The sequence below is a fragment of the Bos grunniens genome, chromosome 5 (genome assembly GCF_055505025.1).
Source record: "Bos grunniens cultivar Pamir isolate PY7600 chromosome 5, Bosgru_T2T1.0, whole genome shotgun sequence".
In the NCBI taxonomy this organism is placed as follows: Eukaryota; Metazoa; Chordata; class Mammalia; order Artiodactyla; family Bovidae; genus Bos; species Bos grunniens.
The window spans coordinates 49,800,849-49,819,758 of record NC_141169.1 but is presented as its reverse complement, the minus strand read 5'-3'; the positions used below and the strand labels follow the sequence as shown (position 1 = coordinate 49,819,758).

Sequence of the window (18,910 nt, the reverse complement as noted above, 5' to 3'; positions counted from 1 at the left end):
GCACAGCAGTAAAGAATCCACCTACAGATGCAGGAGATGCAAGAGACGTGGGTTCAATCCCTGGTCAGGAAGATCCCCTGGAGTAGGAAATGGCAACCCACTCCAGTATTCTTGCCTGGAAAATCCCATGGACAGAGGAGCCTGGCAGTCTTCCATCCATGGGGTCACAAAGAGTCGGACATGACTGAGTGGCTGGAGCATACACGCTGGAGCAGAAAAGCACTCTGTAGCAGACATGGCTGCTAACACAATCTGTGGGGCTTTTTGTTAAAATAACAGGAAAAAAGTGCCACTGAGGATGATAAGATACAAAGATTTTCATTAAGAAATATTGAATTGCTTACAAAATACAGTAGGGGTTATAGTGAAATATGAATAAATAACACTAATCTTACAAACGGCAAACATTTTTTGGTGTTATAATTTATATAATACAATAATAATTTATTAATGTGATATCTTGATTGATGATATAATTTTTCTGGCTTGCTTCCCTACAAATTCATTTCATAGGCCTTCAAAATGTGTATTTTTAACAATGTCATTTTTCAATTGATATAACTAAAAGCAATCTCAGTGGCTCTGAGCAAATGCCTGAATTGCAAATAATTTTTGATAATTTTTAATTTTAAGGAGGATATTTCTTCTAATATAACCGATACTGGAGCTTTTAAGGGTACTCTATAGAGTGTATAACAGTGGTATAAATTTTTGACAGATTATTTCAAAACACAAATTTTAGCACAGGTAGAGCTAATGACTGTGGAATAATTTTTATAAAAACAATTATTTCTACAGATCAGTTTTATTTAGATATGAATTTAATTTTAAATGTAAGTCATACATTTTTATAATTTTGCAATTGTAAAGTTATAACTGGTGTAATAGTTACATTGTAATATTTCCTCTGACATTTCCTATGACTTGTGAAGGGTATACAAGAAACCTCAGGTGGCTTCAAGTTTTTATATAAGTGCCTGTATATGCATTTTACCACTATACCTTCAATTATAAGAAAAAAGTAAAATTTTAAGTTGTTTTCATCATTAATAACTAATTTATCCAGAGCTACATATGAAAATAGTGTTCTTTTCCACCCAGTGCAATGATCTTTTTAAAAAATAAATTAATTAACTATTTTTGGCTGTTATGGGTCTTTGTTGCTGCATATGGGCTTTCCCTAGTTGCAGCAAGCAGGGGCTACTCTAGTTGTGGTGAATGGGCTTCTGTTTATGGTATGCTGTCTTCTCATCTTCTCATTGCAGTGGCCTCTCTTGTGGAACACGGGCTCTAGGCACGTGAACTTCAGCAGTTGTGGCTCAGTTGCTCAATGACATGTGGAATCTTCCCTGACCAAGGATTTCAGGGACCTGTGTCCCCTGCACTGGCAGGCAGATTCTTGCATCACCAGGGAAGTCTCCATGCAATGATCTTTAAATTTAATTTCTCTCTAAGCTCGTGGATATTTGATTTGCCACATTGTAGAAGTTTTCTAAACCAGAGACTCTAAACTCTTTGAAGAAGTCTAATAATTTTCTGATATGCTTCATTTCAATATCCACATGTGTGCTTTTATTTTATAGTGATTTATTGACAAAGTATGTTGCCTGAAAGCTGGCAGTTCCTGTCCTGGACCTCAAGAGATCTGGCAAACATCGTTGGGGAACAGATGGGCAAGCTCTACCCTTACAGTAGGTCTCAGTATCAGTTTTAAGTAGAAAATCTTCCTTTCCTCCTGCTGCTGGCTGCTGCTTTTCCACTGTTCTCTCCACTGTTGCTGCCACCAGCCTGGGCTCTGGTCTCTGCCTGTTCACCTGTGGGCCCTGAGGCTCTCTGGCCTGCCTGGAGACAGGGTATGACAATTTCTTGGTGCTTGGCTACTGCCTGCTCTACCCCCAATCCTGGTTTATCTCCACTGTTTATGCACATCTTCCATTGTCCCATGGGACTTCACTGACAAAACACAAGTTCAAAAAAAATATTTTTAGTAATTTCAAGTTGATGACAACAAAATGTTAAACCAAGCCTGGGGACTTGCTGATAATGCAGATCTGTATAACTGCAGAGGTCATATCTTGCAATCTTCTCCTGGTGGCAGTTTCAACTCGTGGTGCACGTTTGGGCCATACATTCTGGCAGACTGGTACTCCAGGTATCAGTGATGAGAAAAGATGCAATGTGAAGCACACTCCAATAGGAAGATCACAATGCAGACTCCTGGGACTTTGGAGCAAAGTTATGCTACCTATAGCAGGAATTACACATCTTTTGAAAAACAGCTCCTAATGTACTGAAATGGGACTCTTGGCCATGAGGCACTAAATGATGATGCTTCCTGAGCTATCCATCACCAGTTGGGTTCTCTAGGATCCTCAAGTCATAGAGTTGGTCAGCATCAGCAGTAGTTCTGCTGCTGTGCCGTGCTTAGTTTCTCAGTTACGTCCAGCTCTTTGCAACCCCGTGGACTGTAGCCCGCCAGGCTCCTCTGTCCATGAGATTCTCTAGGCAAGAATACTGGAGTGGGTTGCCATGCTGTCCTCCAGCAGCTCTTCCAAACCCAGGGATTGAACCCAGGTCTCCCACATTGCAGGTGGATTCTATACCGACTGAGTCACCAGGGAAGCCTCAGCAGTAGTTCTACATAAGATGAAATGGTACGTCTCGAACTAAGCATGAATAAGAGCACAAACAAGTGCATGAAGAGATAGTGCAGACTTCCATATCACTCATTATGGTTACCCTGTACTCCTATCTCGGCTCACACCTGTGGGACTAAAGATCAGCTGAAAGAGGAGGAGAAAGCATGAGCTTGGTTTAAGGATAAAACAGCTTGGTATATGGGTGGGTGATGGTTGCGCTACAGCCTCACTTGGGTTGGCCTTGGCCTTGAATGACAGTGATGAGAGAAAACCTTTTAATGAGCAGAGCTTTGGGTGGTGCACTTGACCATCCAGTTTATGTAGAAAGAAGTGATCTGAAGTTAGAATATTCATGGACTCAATGGCAATGATGAATGGCCTCTGCAGGCTGTTCATCACGTTGGGAGGAAAATGACTGGGAGATTGGAGAAGGGGAGGTCTGGGGTGGAGGCAAAGGGATAGACATGTAGGAACAGGCTCAAAGTGTGAAGATCTTTGTATGATGTGTTTACATCCATCAGAAAGCATTCATGTGAGGCACGAAGCAAGGATTTAGACAAAGCAGTTTAGGCAAATGATGTTAGTTGGCCTTTGTCAGTGACTACCTAAGTGCTGGCACAATAGACATCTCATTTTCAAGGAATGTCACTTAAATATGGGTGAGAGATGAGAGATTCAGTTCCCAGCTGATAGGCATTGAGCAGTCACATTTTTTTTTTAAACTATTGCAGAGGGGAGGTTATAGTCTGTCACTTTGAAATATAGTATAATAATTTTTCAGCACTAGTCAAATGAGATATCCAAAGTTCCTCTAAGCACTCAAATTTTATGACTTAAATGTCTTTCTACTGTCTACTATGTATGGACTCTTGAGAGTCCCTTGGACTGCAAGGAGATCCAACCAGTCCATTCTGAAGGAGATCAGCCTTGGGATTTCTTTGGAAGGAATGATGCTAAAGCTGAAACTCCAGTACTTTGGCCACCTCATGCGAAGAGTTGACTCATTGGAAAAGACTCTGATGCTGGGAGGGATTGGGGGCAAGAGGAGAAGGGGACGACAGAGGATGAGATGGCTGGATGGCATCACTGACTCGATAGAAGTGAGTCTGAGTGAACTCTGGGAGTTGGTGATGGACAGGGAGGCCTGGCGTGCTGCGATTCATGGGGTCGCAAAAAGTTGGACACGACTGAGTGACTGATGTGATGTGATCTGATCTGATGTATTACTATGTATTTCCCAAGGTGTCTGTCTAAGGCTTGGTGTCTTTTTAAAGTATGAAATCCTCTTTTTATCTCTTATCTCAGCTTTTTGGATTGAAAAATATGATTCTTCATGTATAGTTATTAAATTGAAAACAGAAATTGTATTGCACTCCAAGGATATAAATAAATTGTAATCAGCAATTAATTTTGAGCAAGAGTGAACTTCCATGAGAAGCTGAAACCTGGCAATGACCCTGTACATTTCTCTTGTGACTCAAAAATGAGTAATCCCTGAAGGATTAGAGTAAAAGGTTAACTGCTAGATTCTACAAATCAGCCATTCTAAGAATCATCATAATTTTCATCATAGCGATTTAGTCTTTATGTGTTTGCACATGTTGAAAAAAATTATCAAGATATCAAAAATGTTGAGAGCCTTGTTAAGGTAGTTTTAAATGACAGGTGAACAGAAGGTTATTGGCAAGACTATGATATAGGTTTGGAAATAATTTAACTGTTCATAGTCTGTATCTTGTACACAGATTTATATAAATTACATTCTATAGATTATAGTAAATTACACTCAACTTTGAGATAGATGCTTCTTCAGTTCAGTTCAGTTCAGTTGCTCAGTTGTGTCCGACTCTTTGGGACCCCATGAATCACAGCACGCCAGGCCTCCCTGTCTATCACCAACTCCCGGAGTTTACCCAAACTCATGTCCATCGAGTCGGTGATGCCATCCAGCCATCTCATCCTCTGTCATCCCCTTCTCCTCCTGCCCTCAATCCCTCCCAGCATCAGGGTCTTTTCCAATGAGTCAACTCTTTGCACGAGGTGGCCAAAGTATTGGAGTTTCAGCATCAGTCTTTCCAATGAACACCCAGGACTGATGTCCTTTAGGATGGACTCGTTGGATTTCCTTGCAGTCTAAGGGACTCTCAAGAGTCTTCTCCAACACCACAGTTCAAAATGCTTCTAAGCTTCTTGTAAATATAATGCAATACTAGACCTTATATCTGGTAAAAGTAATTAATATAATTATCTAAATATTAAAACTAAAGTTCCAAACAAATTAAAATGCTAATTATTATTAGTAACATAGTCAACCATAGTAAATTTAATTTAATCTATTAATTAGTCATGATCAGTTTGAAATCATATTCCATCTCGCCAGTGGTTCTCTCTCATATCCAGTTAGTTGACTTCAGACCTTTAGGGAACTCATTGCGGGCCTTTCTCTCACTGGGAAAGCAGAAAGGCGGGGTACAAAAATGGACTGCTTTCATCAACACCTCTTCTAGGATTCTGTTTAATGGAATTCACTTTTTTTAGGAAAGGAGGTCATTGGTTGATCTTTTCTCTAGTTTTCATGTTATTCATTCAGTTAATTCAACACCTATTTATTGAGTACATATAGTGCACTGGCATCTGTTCCAAGTGGTGGCCATACCGCTGAACAAAGGAGACAAAACTGTCTGCTTTCAAGAGCTTATAATTTACTAGCAGAAGACAGAGAATAAAATTAATCCATCAATGTTATAATATGTTGGAAGGTGGTGAGTGCTATGGAAAAAAGAGAACAAAGAGGGGGAAGAAGGGAATACTGACGGGTAGAGAGCTGCAATTTTAAATGGAGCAGTTAGGAAGGATTCATGGAGAAGATGATATTTAAACAGAGACCTGACCTGGTGAGAGAAGAGTCACGTGGATATCTGGGCCAAGATCATTCCAACAAGAGCAAGGAGCTTGAATCTACTTTCCTTGTTAGTTTTTATTTTGCCAGTTTTCTCTCCTCAGGAACAGGAGATGATTTTGAAGTTCTGATTCATTTAGAAATGTTGACTATCAGTGACATACTGTGTTCCTGGCCTCTTTCATCATCCCTTTCAGCCCACTTTGAGTTTCTTTATAGGTCCTGATAGTGATACCCCGGATGTGAAACTGTGCTGAAGACTACTAGTTATCACTTCTCTTACTAGGTGGAGATAGAGAGAAAGGGCTGGGAAAGGCTGGGAAATCAGCTAAGAAAGAAATTCAATTTCAGTGTTTCTCTTTCTTAAGTCTTGCTTGTTGCAATGTTTGACATCTGAAGGAACAATTTCAGGACTCAAATGCCATGCTGGAGACAACAGGAAAAAAAAAAACCCTCAAAAAACAAAAATAACAACAAAATAACAAATAATTCCATTCCTTCTATTGTATACATTTTAAAGTTAAATGGATATAGTAGTAGTTAATACAGTTAGAAAACCAAAAAATACTATTTCTAGTGCAATTTTAAATTCTGGATACATTAAAGTTATAAAACTTCTGCTTCCCTTATAATTAATTCCAGTTTCTAAAACAGTCTTATTGCTCTCACTCTATGTTTACATATATCTTGGTGGCGGTCCAAAGGACATGGGGTTTCTACAGGCTCTATTACGCAAGTGCCTTGGAAAGTAAAAAGTGTACTGAACAAACATGAAACACCCCCAATGTTCACCAGGTACATTGTTGTTCCTTTAAAAAATATGCAAGTATTTAACAGCATTAGTTCAGTTCAGTCACTCAGTCATGTCCGACTCTTTGTGACCCCATGGACTGCAGCACACCAGGCCTCCCCGTCCATCACCAACTCCCAGAGCTTGCTCACACCCTTGTACATCAAGTCAGTGATGCCATCCAACCATCTCATCCTCTGTCATCCCCTTCTCCTCCTGCCCTCAATCCCTCCCAGCATCAGGGTCTTTTCCAATGAGTTGGTTCTTCGCATCAGGTGACCAAAGTATTGGAGTTTCAGCTTCAGCATCAGTCCTTCCAATGAATATTCAGGACTGATTTTCTTTAGGATGGACCGGTTGGAGCTCCTTGCAGTCCAAGGGACTCTCAAGAGTCTTCTCCAATACCACAGTTCAAAAGCATCAATTCTTTGGCACTCAGCTTTCTTTGTAGTCCAACTCTCACATCCATACACGACTACTGGAAAAACCATAGCTTTGACTAGACGAATCTTTGAGGGCAAAGTAATGTCTCTGCTTTTTAATATGCTGTCTAGGTGGGTCATAGCTTTTCTTCTAAGGAGCAAGCGTCTTTTAATTTCATGGCTGCAGTCACCATCTGCAGTGATTTTGGAGCCCAAGACAATAAAGTCTGTCACTGTTTCCATTGTTTCCCCATCTATTTGACATGAAGTGATGGAACCAGATACCATGATCTTAGTTTTCTGAATGTTGAGTTTTAAGCCAACTTTTTCACTCTCCTCTTTCACTTTCATCAAGAGGCTCTTTAGTTCTTCTTTGCTTTCTGCCATTAGGGTGGTGTCATCTGAGGTAATATAGTAGTATCAGGAGATAGACAGATACATACTTATCCATAACGAAATATGTATTCATCCATAATGAAAGCCAGACACTTTAAGTTTTAAGGAAAATTCACTTGACTTTTTGTGAATGGCCAGTTATTCAGCATCTCTGTGCTTCAGCTCTCTCATCTGAAAAGTGAGGGGAAGAACAAATAGTTCTTACCCTTCTAACTGTATGGTAACATATATGAACTAGTTTTACTGTGGTGATCATTTTGCAACATGTACAAATGTCAAATCATTATGTTGTATCCCTGAAACTAAAATAATGTTATATGTCAAGCTGGGGATTTCCCTGGTGGTCCAGTAGTGAAGATTCTGGGTTTCCAAAGCAGGCAGTGAAGGTTTGATCTCTGTTCAGGGAACTAAGATCCCACATCCTGCCCAGTGCGGGCTCCCCATCCCCCAAAATGTGCTTACTCCTTAATTGGGTTAAAGTGAGAATTAAATGGGAAGATTCATGCAAAGAAGGCAGAACAGGCCCTGGCACACGAAAACATTGACAATAATTAATAATTCACAAAAATATCTACAGTGGAGGGGCATCCAATTCTTCCATTGAGGTCTAGGGTATCGTGTAAACTTTTTATTTTACGGATAGAATCAGCTGCGTCAATTAGTTTTGTCTTCTGGTAACATTTATTAAATCCCCATTCTGTTAGGTCTTGTGCCAGAGATTTAGTTGATCTTAATCTAGGTGAAAGAATCTTTATTAATCTTAATTCTTTCACCGAAGGAAAAAAGTTTACAGCGTTATTAAATCGCAAGTACATGCCAGATCTTCGGAAAGGTTAGTGTCAGAATCTAAACTAAGAAACGCCTTTGTTCTGTGCTTAGTCGCTCAGTCGTGTCCGACTCAGGTGGGAAGGTGAGAAGGGCTGGCTTTGAGGAGTATGTGAAGGAGGGAGCTCCCGGCCTCGGCCTATTGCTGGGTGTTTGGAACTCTCCCAGGCACCTTTTCCTACTGGTGGCTGAATAGGATGCAAGAGTTGCCCTCTTTTTGAGTTAATCACTTACATGCAAGTGAAGGCGGCAGCAGCCAGAGCGCCCTTCCCCCTCCGGGCTAAGGGCTTCATCCTGATACGTTCTGGCCACATCCTGCTCCTTGGCTCTCTTTAGACAATGTTCCCGGGCTCAGGCGGGCCTCACCTGCGGCAGGTGAACCCAGGTATCCACTGGTGTGGCCGTCCCCCTCCCCCCCTCCCCGCCCGGGGCCGAGGAGCTGCGGCGCGGGTTCCGGCCCCGGGGAGGTCGGGCACCGGGGGATCCGGAGCCCGCTGGCGCCGCGCCCGGCCCAGGACACCGGCTGCGGGGCCGAGGCCGCGCCTCCTCCCGGAACTGGCTGGCGCGGCACCGCGGGAGGAGCGGCGGGAGCCGGGCCGTGGGCCATGGAGGTCCTGCCCGCCGGTGGGGGTCGGACGGGGCGCCCGCAGCCCGAGGCGAGGCCGGAGGACTCGGGGCGCGGAGTTCCCCCGGCGGAGCGAGCGCGGGGCTCCCGGGACTCCTGGGAGGGCGAGGAGGACCCGGAGCCTGGCGAGCCACGAGGCAGCCGCACGGCGTCCCTGGTGAGCGGGCTGCTCACCGAGCTGTACAGCTGCACCGAGGAGGAGGAGGCGGTCGGCGGGGGCCGGGGGCCCCGGGGCCGCCAGCGGCGCCGAGACAGCCTCGACAGTTCCACCGAGGCCTCCGGCTCCGACGTGTTCCTGGGCGGCCGCGGCGGCGCCGGCGACTCCCGCGTACTGCAGGAGCTGCAGGAGCGGCCGAGCCCGCGGCACCAGATGCAGTACCTGCGGCAGAAAGGTGAGGGCCGGGGCGGGTGGGGGTGTTCGGGGAGCGTCCTTGTGCAGAGCCCCCTCCAGGTCTGCCGGCGCTCACCTGTGCGCACCTGTGCTGATGGGCCGAGCGCCCGGAGATACTGTGTTTAGGGCGTCTCCTTTGATCTGTCGCGGCTGTCCACAGTGTCACGGATTCATAACTAGTCTTAGTTCTTACGTCCCCCCATTCCCTCTCGAGTCGGCGAGTGAAGCATCACTTGTTGGAATGGTAGCCACGGGTCTCCCCCACTCCCCGACCCCTTCCCCATCCTCGTGTTTGCAGAGGCCGGAGGCGAGAGGCAGTCCAGGTTCTAATTTCATCAGAACAGCTGTTAAGACGGGTTTGGAGTTTCTGATTTACCCATCTGAAATTACCTAGAGGGGCCCCAGGCGGAATAGAGGTGACCCTCGGGGCTGGTTTAAGAAGGGGGAAAAAAAAGCAGCCACTTTTTTTTTTTTTTTAATCCTCCTTCTTTGGCTACGTACTTGAATAGTATTTAGTGAGGCAGAATAATTCAATAATGCAATTTCTAAGCAGAACGTGTGAAATCCATTGCTTAAAACGCCTGATTTCAAGAAGCTCACTAGGTGGATTTTTTTCCCCCTTGGGTGGTGGGTTAGTGGAGGGCCCTAGAGCAAAGTCGTTATCATAGCATTTAACTGCTGGAAACTTCAGTTGAAGAGGTCGATCAGAAAATGGCCTTTGACTTTTGGGGGCAGAGGTTAGTTTGGTGTTTCTTTTGTTATCAGACTCTGATACTGCTGTCTTGTCCTAATTGAGATATTTTTTCCCCCTCAACTTGCCTTTCAGGCACTTACACTTACTTACAATTATCTTTTTGTATAGATATATCCAGACCTCAATTTACAAAGTGAAGTGAGGTGTGGAATACAAATGCTAAGCTATCATAACATTTCTTGAATTAATGTCCTTGTGCTAAATTACCAGAAAAGGGAGGAACAGGAATACTATGGAGTGGTCTCCTGTCTCCTATTTGTAAGATCAGTCTAGCTGGTACCAGAGGGGAAAAGAAACTGGAAATGGAGTAAATCTGTCTGCTTTCTGAAATCTGTGTAAACAGCTTTTGCTTCCTCTTTTGGCTTCCCCTGAAGATTTTTTTCCCCCAGTTGATTGTTACAAATGGCTTCCACCTTCCTCCCCCTGCCTGAGACTTTAGCTGGAGTCATGCCATTTAATTTTATACAATTATTTGGCTGTTCTCAGAGTGTCTGTTTATGCCAAGAAGTTCCGTAGGGCAATAGTTCTTTCAGAATCCAGCGAATCAGTTTTGAAGAATTATGATTTGGCTTTTTGTTTTTTTCACAAGGTTATTCACTTTTCATTACTGAGAGAATTTTGTGGATTAGTAATTTCCTTTTGGAAGAGGAAATTTGGCAAGCTAAAGTTTAACGAAGAAAGAGGTCACAGTTTTGGAAATACAGATCACAATGAGTGACCACTCTCCTACTCATTCCTAAAACCTATAAGCGCCAGTTTTGCCCAGGTCTCAGTCTTAAGCTCCCTACTAATCTCCTCTTTCTTTGTAGTCGACTCTCTAAGGAAGAGCATGATGCCATGTTATGCCAATCCTACACACACAGATACACACCTTTATCAATAAACATCATCAGAGTGCTAAGATTGAGGAATCAAGTGATGGAAACTGCTGTCTGCTAAAATAATTGTACATCTTATTAGGTTATTTGATTTTTTTCAGGATCAAAAAATATCCTTCCTGACGTAAAACAGTTAAGACTCTCTTATAAAGTAGATAACCTGTGTGTTAATTCTCTTTTCCCTCTATTAGAGATTTTGCTGTGGCACCTATTTAGATATTTAGCATGTGTGGGTCATTTATTTATGTGAGGCACCATAATGGTTTCTCAGGAAATCCAGGTGCTCTTCTCAGTGTTTTCATTAAGGGCGTGAACTTTGGAGTCAGCTTGAGTTAACATCCTGCCGCTCGCTGTTCCTTACTAGCAAGCTCTTTAACCTCTCTGAGTCTCATTTTCCTTACCTACAAATAGGGATAATAATGCTGCTGCTTCATAAGTCAGGCAGAGAAAAACAAATATATACTATCACTTATATGTGGAATCTAACAAATAATACAAATGAATTTATTTACAAAATAGCAACAGGCTCACAGACATAGAAAACAAATTTATGATTATCAAAGGGGAAAGCCAGGGGGAATGGATAAATTAGCAGTATGGGATTAACAGATGCACACTTCTATATGTAAAATAGATAAGCAACAAAGATTTACTATATGGCATAGGGAACTATATCTTGTAATAACCTCTAGTGGAAAAGAATCTAAAAAAATATAACTGGATCGCTTTGCTGTATATCTTAATCTAATACAAATATTGTAAAGCCACTACAACAAAAGAAAATACTACTGCTTTATAGCGAGGAAGTGACACTTATGTAAGTTAATGTGTATGAAGTGCTCAATAAATGTTCAGTCGCTTAGCTGTGTCTGACTCTTTGTGACCCCATGGACTGAAGCACACCAGACTTCCCTGTCTATTACCAACTCCCAGAGCTTGCTCAAACTCATGTCCATAAAGTTGAGGATGCTTATTTTAATTATTACATACACTGGAGTTCCTTAAAGAGGAGATGATGATCATTGATGATGATCAGTTGATGATCTCTTCAGTTTTCCTCATTTATTTAACACTGTGTTAGGAGCTATGGCTGATGCTGTGGGACATATAAAGATAAAGGAGACCTTATTTCTATCTTCCGGATATTTATATACCAGCAGATGTTGCTGTAAAACGCGTTTTCAAATTCAACTATGAGGATTTTTCCTATACTGGACAGTGCATATTATTCAAAAAAAATCATAGAGCTCTAGGTACCTTAAGAGTCACTGAAAATGACTCTTTTGTGGAAGGAAAGTGTAATTTAAATGCAAGATGATGATATTCCTACCTCTTTTGTTTCTAGAAGGAGCTACTTTAAACATTCAAATTTGCTCTATTTGAAGGAATGTAGATTTGAAGAGTCTGTGGTGTTTTCCTGTTGCTTGATTCCATATTTAATCATCCTCAGAACCCAAGTATTTTCAATTAACCTAAGTGTGTTCTTCTCATTATATCTCACATTTGAACTCAAGGAGAGAAATAATGGGCTTTTGTTCTCTTCTTCATAGCAATTCCTTATTCTTTATTGCTCTTTATATTAATGTTTATAAATGCTATTCACATTTGTTTCCCAGAATAATCTTGTATAATTTGAGACCTGGAGCACAGCCTTGTCTAAGATCAGACAGATAGTTGATTAATCCCAAGGCATTTCTTTTTAACTCAGGGTCAAATGCATTTTTCATAATGAGGTCAACTGAGTATGACAGCTGTTAAAGCAAATACCCCCTCCACTTGTGTTACTCAGACCCCCAAAGTTCACTTCCTTTGATCTCTGGAGTATTTTTCTTACTTTTGAACATTTCTTTTGTTCTCTCTGATCCTCTCTAGTTTCTCTAAATCTCTTTCAGAATGAGTAGATCCAAACTGCACACACGACCTCTAATGAGGGCCTCGCCAATGCCATGCCAAGTAGAAGGCTTTGCTCGCCTGGCAGGTCACAGTATGGTGACTAATGATAACATTAAGTATAACTAATGAAACTCCCAAATTGTAATGATTATTCACGTAAATGTTGTGATCGCTTCTGATTCTCAAGTCTTTTTTCTTTTGTAGAAAAACTGATGTTGAGAGTATTAGTTTTATGGATGTGAACTATCTTTTATTTATCTGATTGAAGGAAATTTATTTTCTACCATATTTGGAGGTGAAGTATTGTCCCAATAATCAAGCTCTTGGAAGACTGTGTATTTGAAACAAGATGGTCATCACTGCGTGTATCTACATTAGAAAATGTAGTATTACCTACTTTTAACTGATCATTTACAAAGCTGAGTACTTTAAAAAGTTGTTATCAGCTGTTAGGTTTATCATTGATTTAACAGACTAAAAACTTCTCTTTTCTTGCAAGTTTACCGTCTGAGCACTTTAATGATACAATTTTGAGTCAATGAAACATAAATTTGCAATCAGAGCTGGATATCTTAAGATTCTTTGCTTACATGTTACAGGTAGCCTCAAGAATACAGTTTATTTTACAGTATTTACATGGACAGGGCAGGAAATAGATGCACTCATCAGAGTGCATCTTCATCAGAATCATCTGAATGATTACTTCATCAGAATCAGCTGAATATGTGTATGTAATTCTGGGTGAAAATTCAGGATTACTTGGTTTAAAGGATGTTCCAGAGATTTATCTTATGATCAGTATCATTTTGGAATTTGTATTCCTCTCAGAGTATTTATTGCTCTCTTTTCCTTTTTGCTGATAGACACGAATGAACTGGAGACGATCCTTCGAGAACTGAAGTATAGGATTGGCATTCAATCAGCAAAGCTACTTCGGCAGCTGAAGCAGAAAGATAGGCTTGTGCACAAAGTACAGAGGAACTGTGACATTGTGACGGCGTGCCTGCAGGCTGTGTCTCAGAAGAGAAGTAAGTGCGCAGTGGGGTTAGCCCTGCTGCCCTGTGGGACTGGAGTGTTAGTGAAGCTACATCAGTAGTCATGATATTTTCGAATATTTGTATTGAGAAATTTTAAACGGAAGCCTACCCCTTCAGCCTATCCCTTCTAGAACAACTCAGACCGTTTCCTATATTTTTCAGTTAAGTGTGTATTATTGGTTTGGCCCAAAAGTTTGCTTGGGTTTTCCATAAGATAGAATGGGAAAACCTGAATGAATTTTTGGGCCACTCCAATACATATCTGATGTTACAGACTTAGTTTTATTGTTCTAAATTTGAAGTAGTATTCTCCTTTGAAAATGGTTGTTTTTGCCTAGTGCTAAATAATGTCTAAAATCTTTATTTTTAAAATGGCAGCAGAGACACAACCTGGAAGTCATGCCTCTGCTTCCTTACGCTGTGTGTTGCTCTAATAAGTGAATTATGCAGTTGACTTAAAAGAAGGAGACTCTTGTCTCCAGGATCTTATAACTTACTCTGAAATCTGAAAATGATAAAATATTTTAAAAATTAAATTGTGTCAGGGGGTTAATCCATTCAAAACCAAGAGATGCATGGTTTGTTAAAAACAAAATGTTAAATTACTAATCCATGTTAGATACTAGATATAAAAGCTTATGAATCGGTTTTTTAAATTCTCCATGCAAGAGTTTTATGTTTTTTATTCTGCTAATATTTCCCCATTTTTGTTTTGTATTTTTTATTAACATGCAGCACGGCAGAACAGTATGTTCAGGTATGGTAAATATAGGCACAGTGATGTGTTTTGATGGAATGCAGCTTTTTAGGTGCATGTGAAAGTTGCCTTTTTGTTCCTTTACCTTCTCACATTTTGCGTGTAAAGTGACACTTCCTAGAGTTTTTTTTTTTTTTTTAATTCTAAATTAAGATGTGTCTATTTATGTAAAACAAGTTTCAGGGTTTGATTAGCTTCAGATAATATAATGGCTTAAATTACATTCTTATGTTTGTTATTTAAAAGAAAATACTGTTTGCTTCCTCTCCTTTTATTGTATCACTGTTATCCCAAAATTATTATTCATGGTGTTTACTGAAGCAGGTTTTGACCTAATTAAACAGAATACTGCTTTATTATTATAATGATGTAATACTCCATACAAGAAGCAAAAATGTCATTCCATAGAGGGTTTTCTCCAGAGCTAGGTACTTGTCTGAAATTGCTGGAGAAGGGTAGAGATACAGAAATATACATGTACATATATAGACATACTATATAGTACATATCTATCTGTATATGCATGTGTATCTACAAGAAGTTTCATGTGTTATAAGTATTTGATATTTTTCCGTGGATTCTGGTTGATTCACTGGTATTCAGTAAAAAAGGTATTATTTTCCCTTTTAATGGTGAAATGTTTTGATCTTGATTTTTCTCTTGTCAACTATTGTTTTCGTCTTCCCATTAGTATTGTTTGTTCCAGAAGTTAAAAACCCAGAGTGGTAAATGCATGGATTTGGATGTGTGGGAAAGTGTAAGTGGGTGATGGAGCCAGTGTTAGGAGAGAAAGGAAGGTCAGGTCAGCACAGTATCATGGGTTGCTAATCACCAGGGACTGATCATCATTTAGAATTTCACTTTGCTTGACTGATGAAAGGACTGGCTTTTATGTTTTTTAAGAAAAATATGTCCACAAGCCAGTGATTCAACTTGTGAACTTGCGGAGGCACCATTCCTATGTATTTTAGATTTTTGTCTCTTTAAATCTAGGGTTTTACATTTCAGAGAATGTGGGGCATAATGGCTCCTTTCCTGGGATTTAAATTCTCACTTAGCTAATTAGACTCTATTAGATGGAACTAATAGAGTATTTTTGTTGAATTAAGAAATAACAATGTCTCAGAATTATTCTTATCGCATGATACAGCATTATGATGTAGACATTGTTAGAAATTTGACTAAGTGGTTATTTAGAGAACTCTATAGAGATTTGGAAATGGCAACCCACTCCAGTATTCTTGCCTGGAGAATCCCAGGGACGGGGGAGCCTGATGGGCTGCCATCTATGGGGTCACACAGACTTGGACACGACTGAAGTGACTTAGCAGCAGCAGCAGCAGCAGCAGCAGCAGAGATTTGGTGTTTAGTGACTGAATGCCTGAGTTCAGTAGTTGTACATTTGTCCTCTTTCCTCAAAGTTAGCTAATAACAGATAAATAGATGTATATAATTAGTCACTGAACTTTCATTTTAGTAGTGACTGTCAGTGATTCATTCAAATACAGCATTGTTTATATTTAATGTGCAGGAGTCCAGATAATCCCTATTTTTCTCTCCATATAGATTCAGTGCTTATGATTCTTTCCGTAAGTGGTTTTTTCCCTTTCATAACATGCCATAGGGGAGAAGGCAATGGCACCCCACTCCAGTACTGTTTCCTGCAAAATCCCATGGATGGAGGAGCCTGGTAGGCTGCAGTCCATGGGATCGCTAAGAGTTGGACACGACTGAGCGACTTCACTTTCACTTTCACTTTCCACTTTCATGCATTGGAGAAGGAAATGGCAACCCACTGCAGTGTTCTTGCCTGGAGAATCCCACGGACGGAGAAGCCTGGTAGGCTGCAGTCCATGGGGTTGCACAGAGTTGGACATGACTTTCGCAGCAGCAGCAGCAACATGCCATAGAATAAAACAATTTAAATCTTTTATTAAAATGGGTTTTTCCTGTTGATACATGAAAGGGGATATATTAATTTTGAAATAATCATAGGTATGGATTATGAGCCAAAATGACTAGACCATTTTTATTTCTAACACAAGCACTTAGACTTTTTGATTTTCTACACCAAGTCTTATGGTAACATCCCTTTATTTTCACATTGGGGTGAGAATAAGAGCAGGATCAGTATTTGCCTTCCAGAACAGCAGATTTTTCCCTTATATTTTACCAGTCATCTAAAGGTAACCATAGTATAAGCACTTTAATATTAATGATATAATTAATAATAAGAATAGTAGCAGCAGTTATTATTCATAAGTATGTGTTTTATGCCAAACTGTTGGTTTTATCTCTCGTAGCAATTCTGAAAGTATATTGTCTTTGCATGTGTGCTTAGTCATGTCTGACTCTTTGTGACCCCATGGATTGTAGCCCTCCAAGGCTCCTCTGTCCAGGGGGTTCTCCAGGTAAGAATACTGGAGTGGGTTGCCGTTTCCTCCTCCAGGGGATCTTCCTGACCCAGGTATCAAATCTGTTTCTCCTGTGTCGTGGCAGGCAGATTCTTTACCACTGAGACACCTGGAAAGCCCATTTAGGCACATTTTATTGTTTTTATGCACATTTTATTGGGAAATTGAGATTCAGAAAGTTTAAGTAATTTGTCTAGTGGCTGAGATGGAATTTGAAGATAGATATCCTAAAAATTCACTCTTTATACCATAAATTGTGACATAAGAGTGTTCTACTTTTTTTCTTAGCCACTAGATTGATACTGGATTACTGTTGGAGCAATAAGAAATTTTTAACATGCAAAGCATGTAATATAGAGTTTCAGGTTTATTAGAAATACTGCTTTAGCATTGTTTTCATGTGATATAAAATATCTTTTCTTGGCCAGGTGGATTATGGAACAAATGCATGTGGTGTGCAGGAAAATCCACCCAAAGACATTAAGATGATGGGAAGAATAAGATGACTATTTGGCCAGGAGTTTGACTCTGATGTTCAGATTTTTAAGCAGTTTGCTTATCCCATGGTTTGACTATTTTTCCTGAAAGCAGAAGGGAGGCCACCTTAGTGATCGGCCTTGCCTAGTTCTACAGTTTTTTGCATTGGTGCATTAAATGTTTAAATTATGCTGGTTGAATTTGTGAAAGGTGCTATCACTCCAGTGATAAAATCTGGTGAAAACCGGAAAACTATGAAAAGCATATATATGAAAATAGTGTTTTCTTTTTTTAAAGAATCACTCTATTTATTTACTTATTTGGCAGCACTGGGTCTTAGCTGTGGCACACAGGATCTTTGTTACGTCATGCAGGTCTTTCATTGCAGGGTACGGACCCCCTAGCTGTGGCATGTGGACTTCAGTAGCTGCGGCACATGGCTCTCTAGTTGTGGTGTGTGGGTTCAGCCGCTGTGGCCGTTTCAGTAGTTGTAGCTGGTTCAGTTAGTTGCTGTGACATGTGGGATCTTCATTCTCAGAATAGGAATTGAACCTATGTCCCCTGCATTGCAAAGTGGATTCTTAACTACTGGACCACCAGGAGAGTCTTGGAAATATTGTCTTTATTTTTAGCCTGGTCAGTAAGTACAGGAATTTTAGGCAGCTTAGAGATTCATTTTATTAGTGCGTCAGCCCTGGCATCTTGATTATTATGATTATTATAATTAAATCTTGCTATCATAAATGCCTGGTAGAGACTTTTGTCAAGTAGGAGTGGTCATTGTTCTTCTCTGTCTGTGGTTATCTTCTCTGCAGTAGTACCTTGTCGTCTCTGGCAAGAGAAGGAATTTGTGTGACCCTAACCTTGGTGTCACTGACATTCAACATTTCCATTAAGAAGCAATTCCCTTTGCTTTTTAAAAAATTATAAAAGTAATGCACTCAACCATCTATCTACTCCCAGGTATTTCCCCAACAGAACTGGAGATGTATATCCCCATGAAAATTGGTACATGAATGTTCATAGCAACTTTTTTTTTTTTTTTTTATCATAGCCCCAAAGTGGAAACAATGCAAATGTTAGTTAGTGGATGAATGGATAACCAAATGTGATAAACCCATATGTTGGAATATTATTCAGCCATAAACAGGAATGAAGTTACTAATTCATGTTACAACATGGATGACCCTTGAAAACATGCTTAGTGAAAGAAGCAGACACAAAAGTCCACATACTTTATGATTCCATTTGAAATGTTCAGAATAGACAGATCCATAGAAATAGAAAATAAATTAGTCATTGCTAAGGCTGGCAGTTTGGGAGAACAGGAAGTGACTGCCGATGGCAAGGCTTTTTTGTTGGAGTGATGAAAATGTTGTGCTGTTAGATAGTACACAATTTTGTGAATATACTAAAAATCATTAAACTGTACAGTTGAAAAGGGTGAATATTTTATGGTATGTCAATTATATCTCAATAAAAACTGTTTAAATAAATTAAAGGAACTTTGGAAAATACAGAAGTGTGAAAAAAAGAGGAAAAAATAATTTTCTAAAGATGGTCTCTTAAATTTTTGAATTTTTATTCTATTTGAATAAAAATATGAAGTTTTTAATATGAAGTTTTTCCAAAATCAGTGTACTGTATAATATTTCTGTATTCTGCCTTTTTCGTGTGACATTCCGTAAACTGGTGCCATTGTCATAAATTATT

The 18,910-nt window shown here is 40.2% G+C and overlaps 1 protein-coding gene across 28 annotated transcripts in view; it reads left to right on the top strand.

Moving 5' to 3' along the window:
- TBC1D30 (TBC1 domain family member 30) overlaps window positions 1-18,910 on the top strand; it is a 292,159-nt gene that overhangs the window by 9,396 nt on the left and 263,853 nt on the right. For 8 of the 28 annotated variants that reach the window (XR_015163841.1, XR_015163842.1, XR_015163843.1 and 5 more), the window contains exons 2-3: window positions 1,266-1,691; window positions 13,376-13,540. Coding sequence is in view for 17 of the 28 variants with exons in the window: in XM_086400199.1 (XP_086256325.1) it covers window positions 1,601-1,691; window positions 13,376-13,540 (256 nt within the window). In the remaining 11 variants the exon portion in view is untranslated. Of the gene's footprint in view, window positions 1-1,265; window positions 1,692-8,292; window positions 8,989-13,375; window positions 13,541-18,910 lie in introns of those variants that run through there. The other 20 variants (XR_015163835.1, XR_015163838.1, XR_015163837.1 and 17 more) reach the window with 9 other exon arrangements.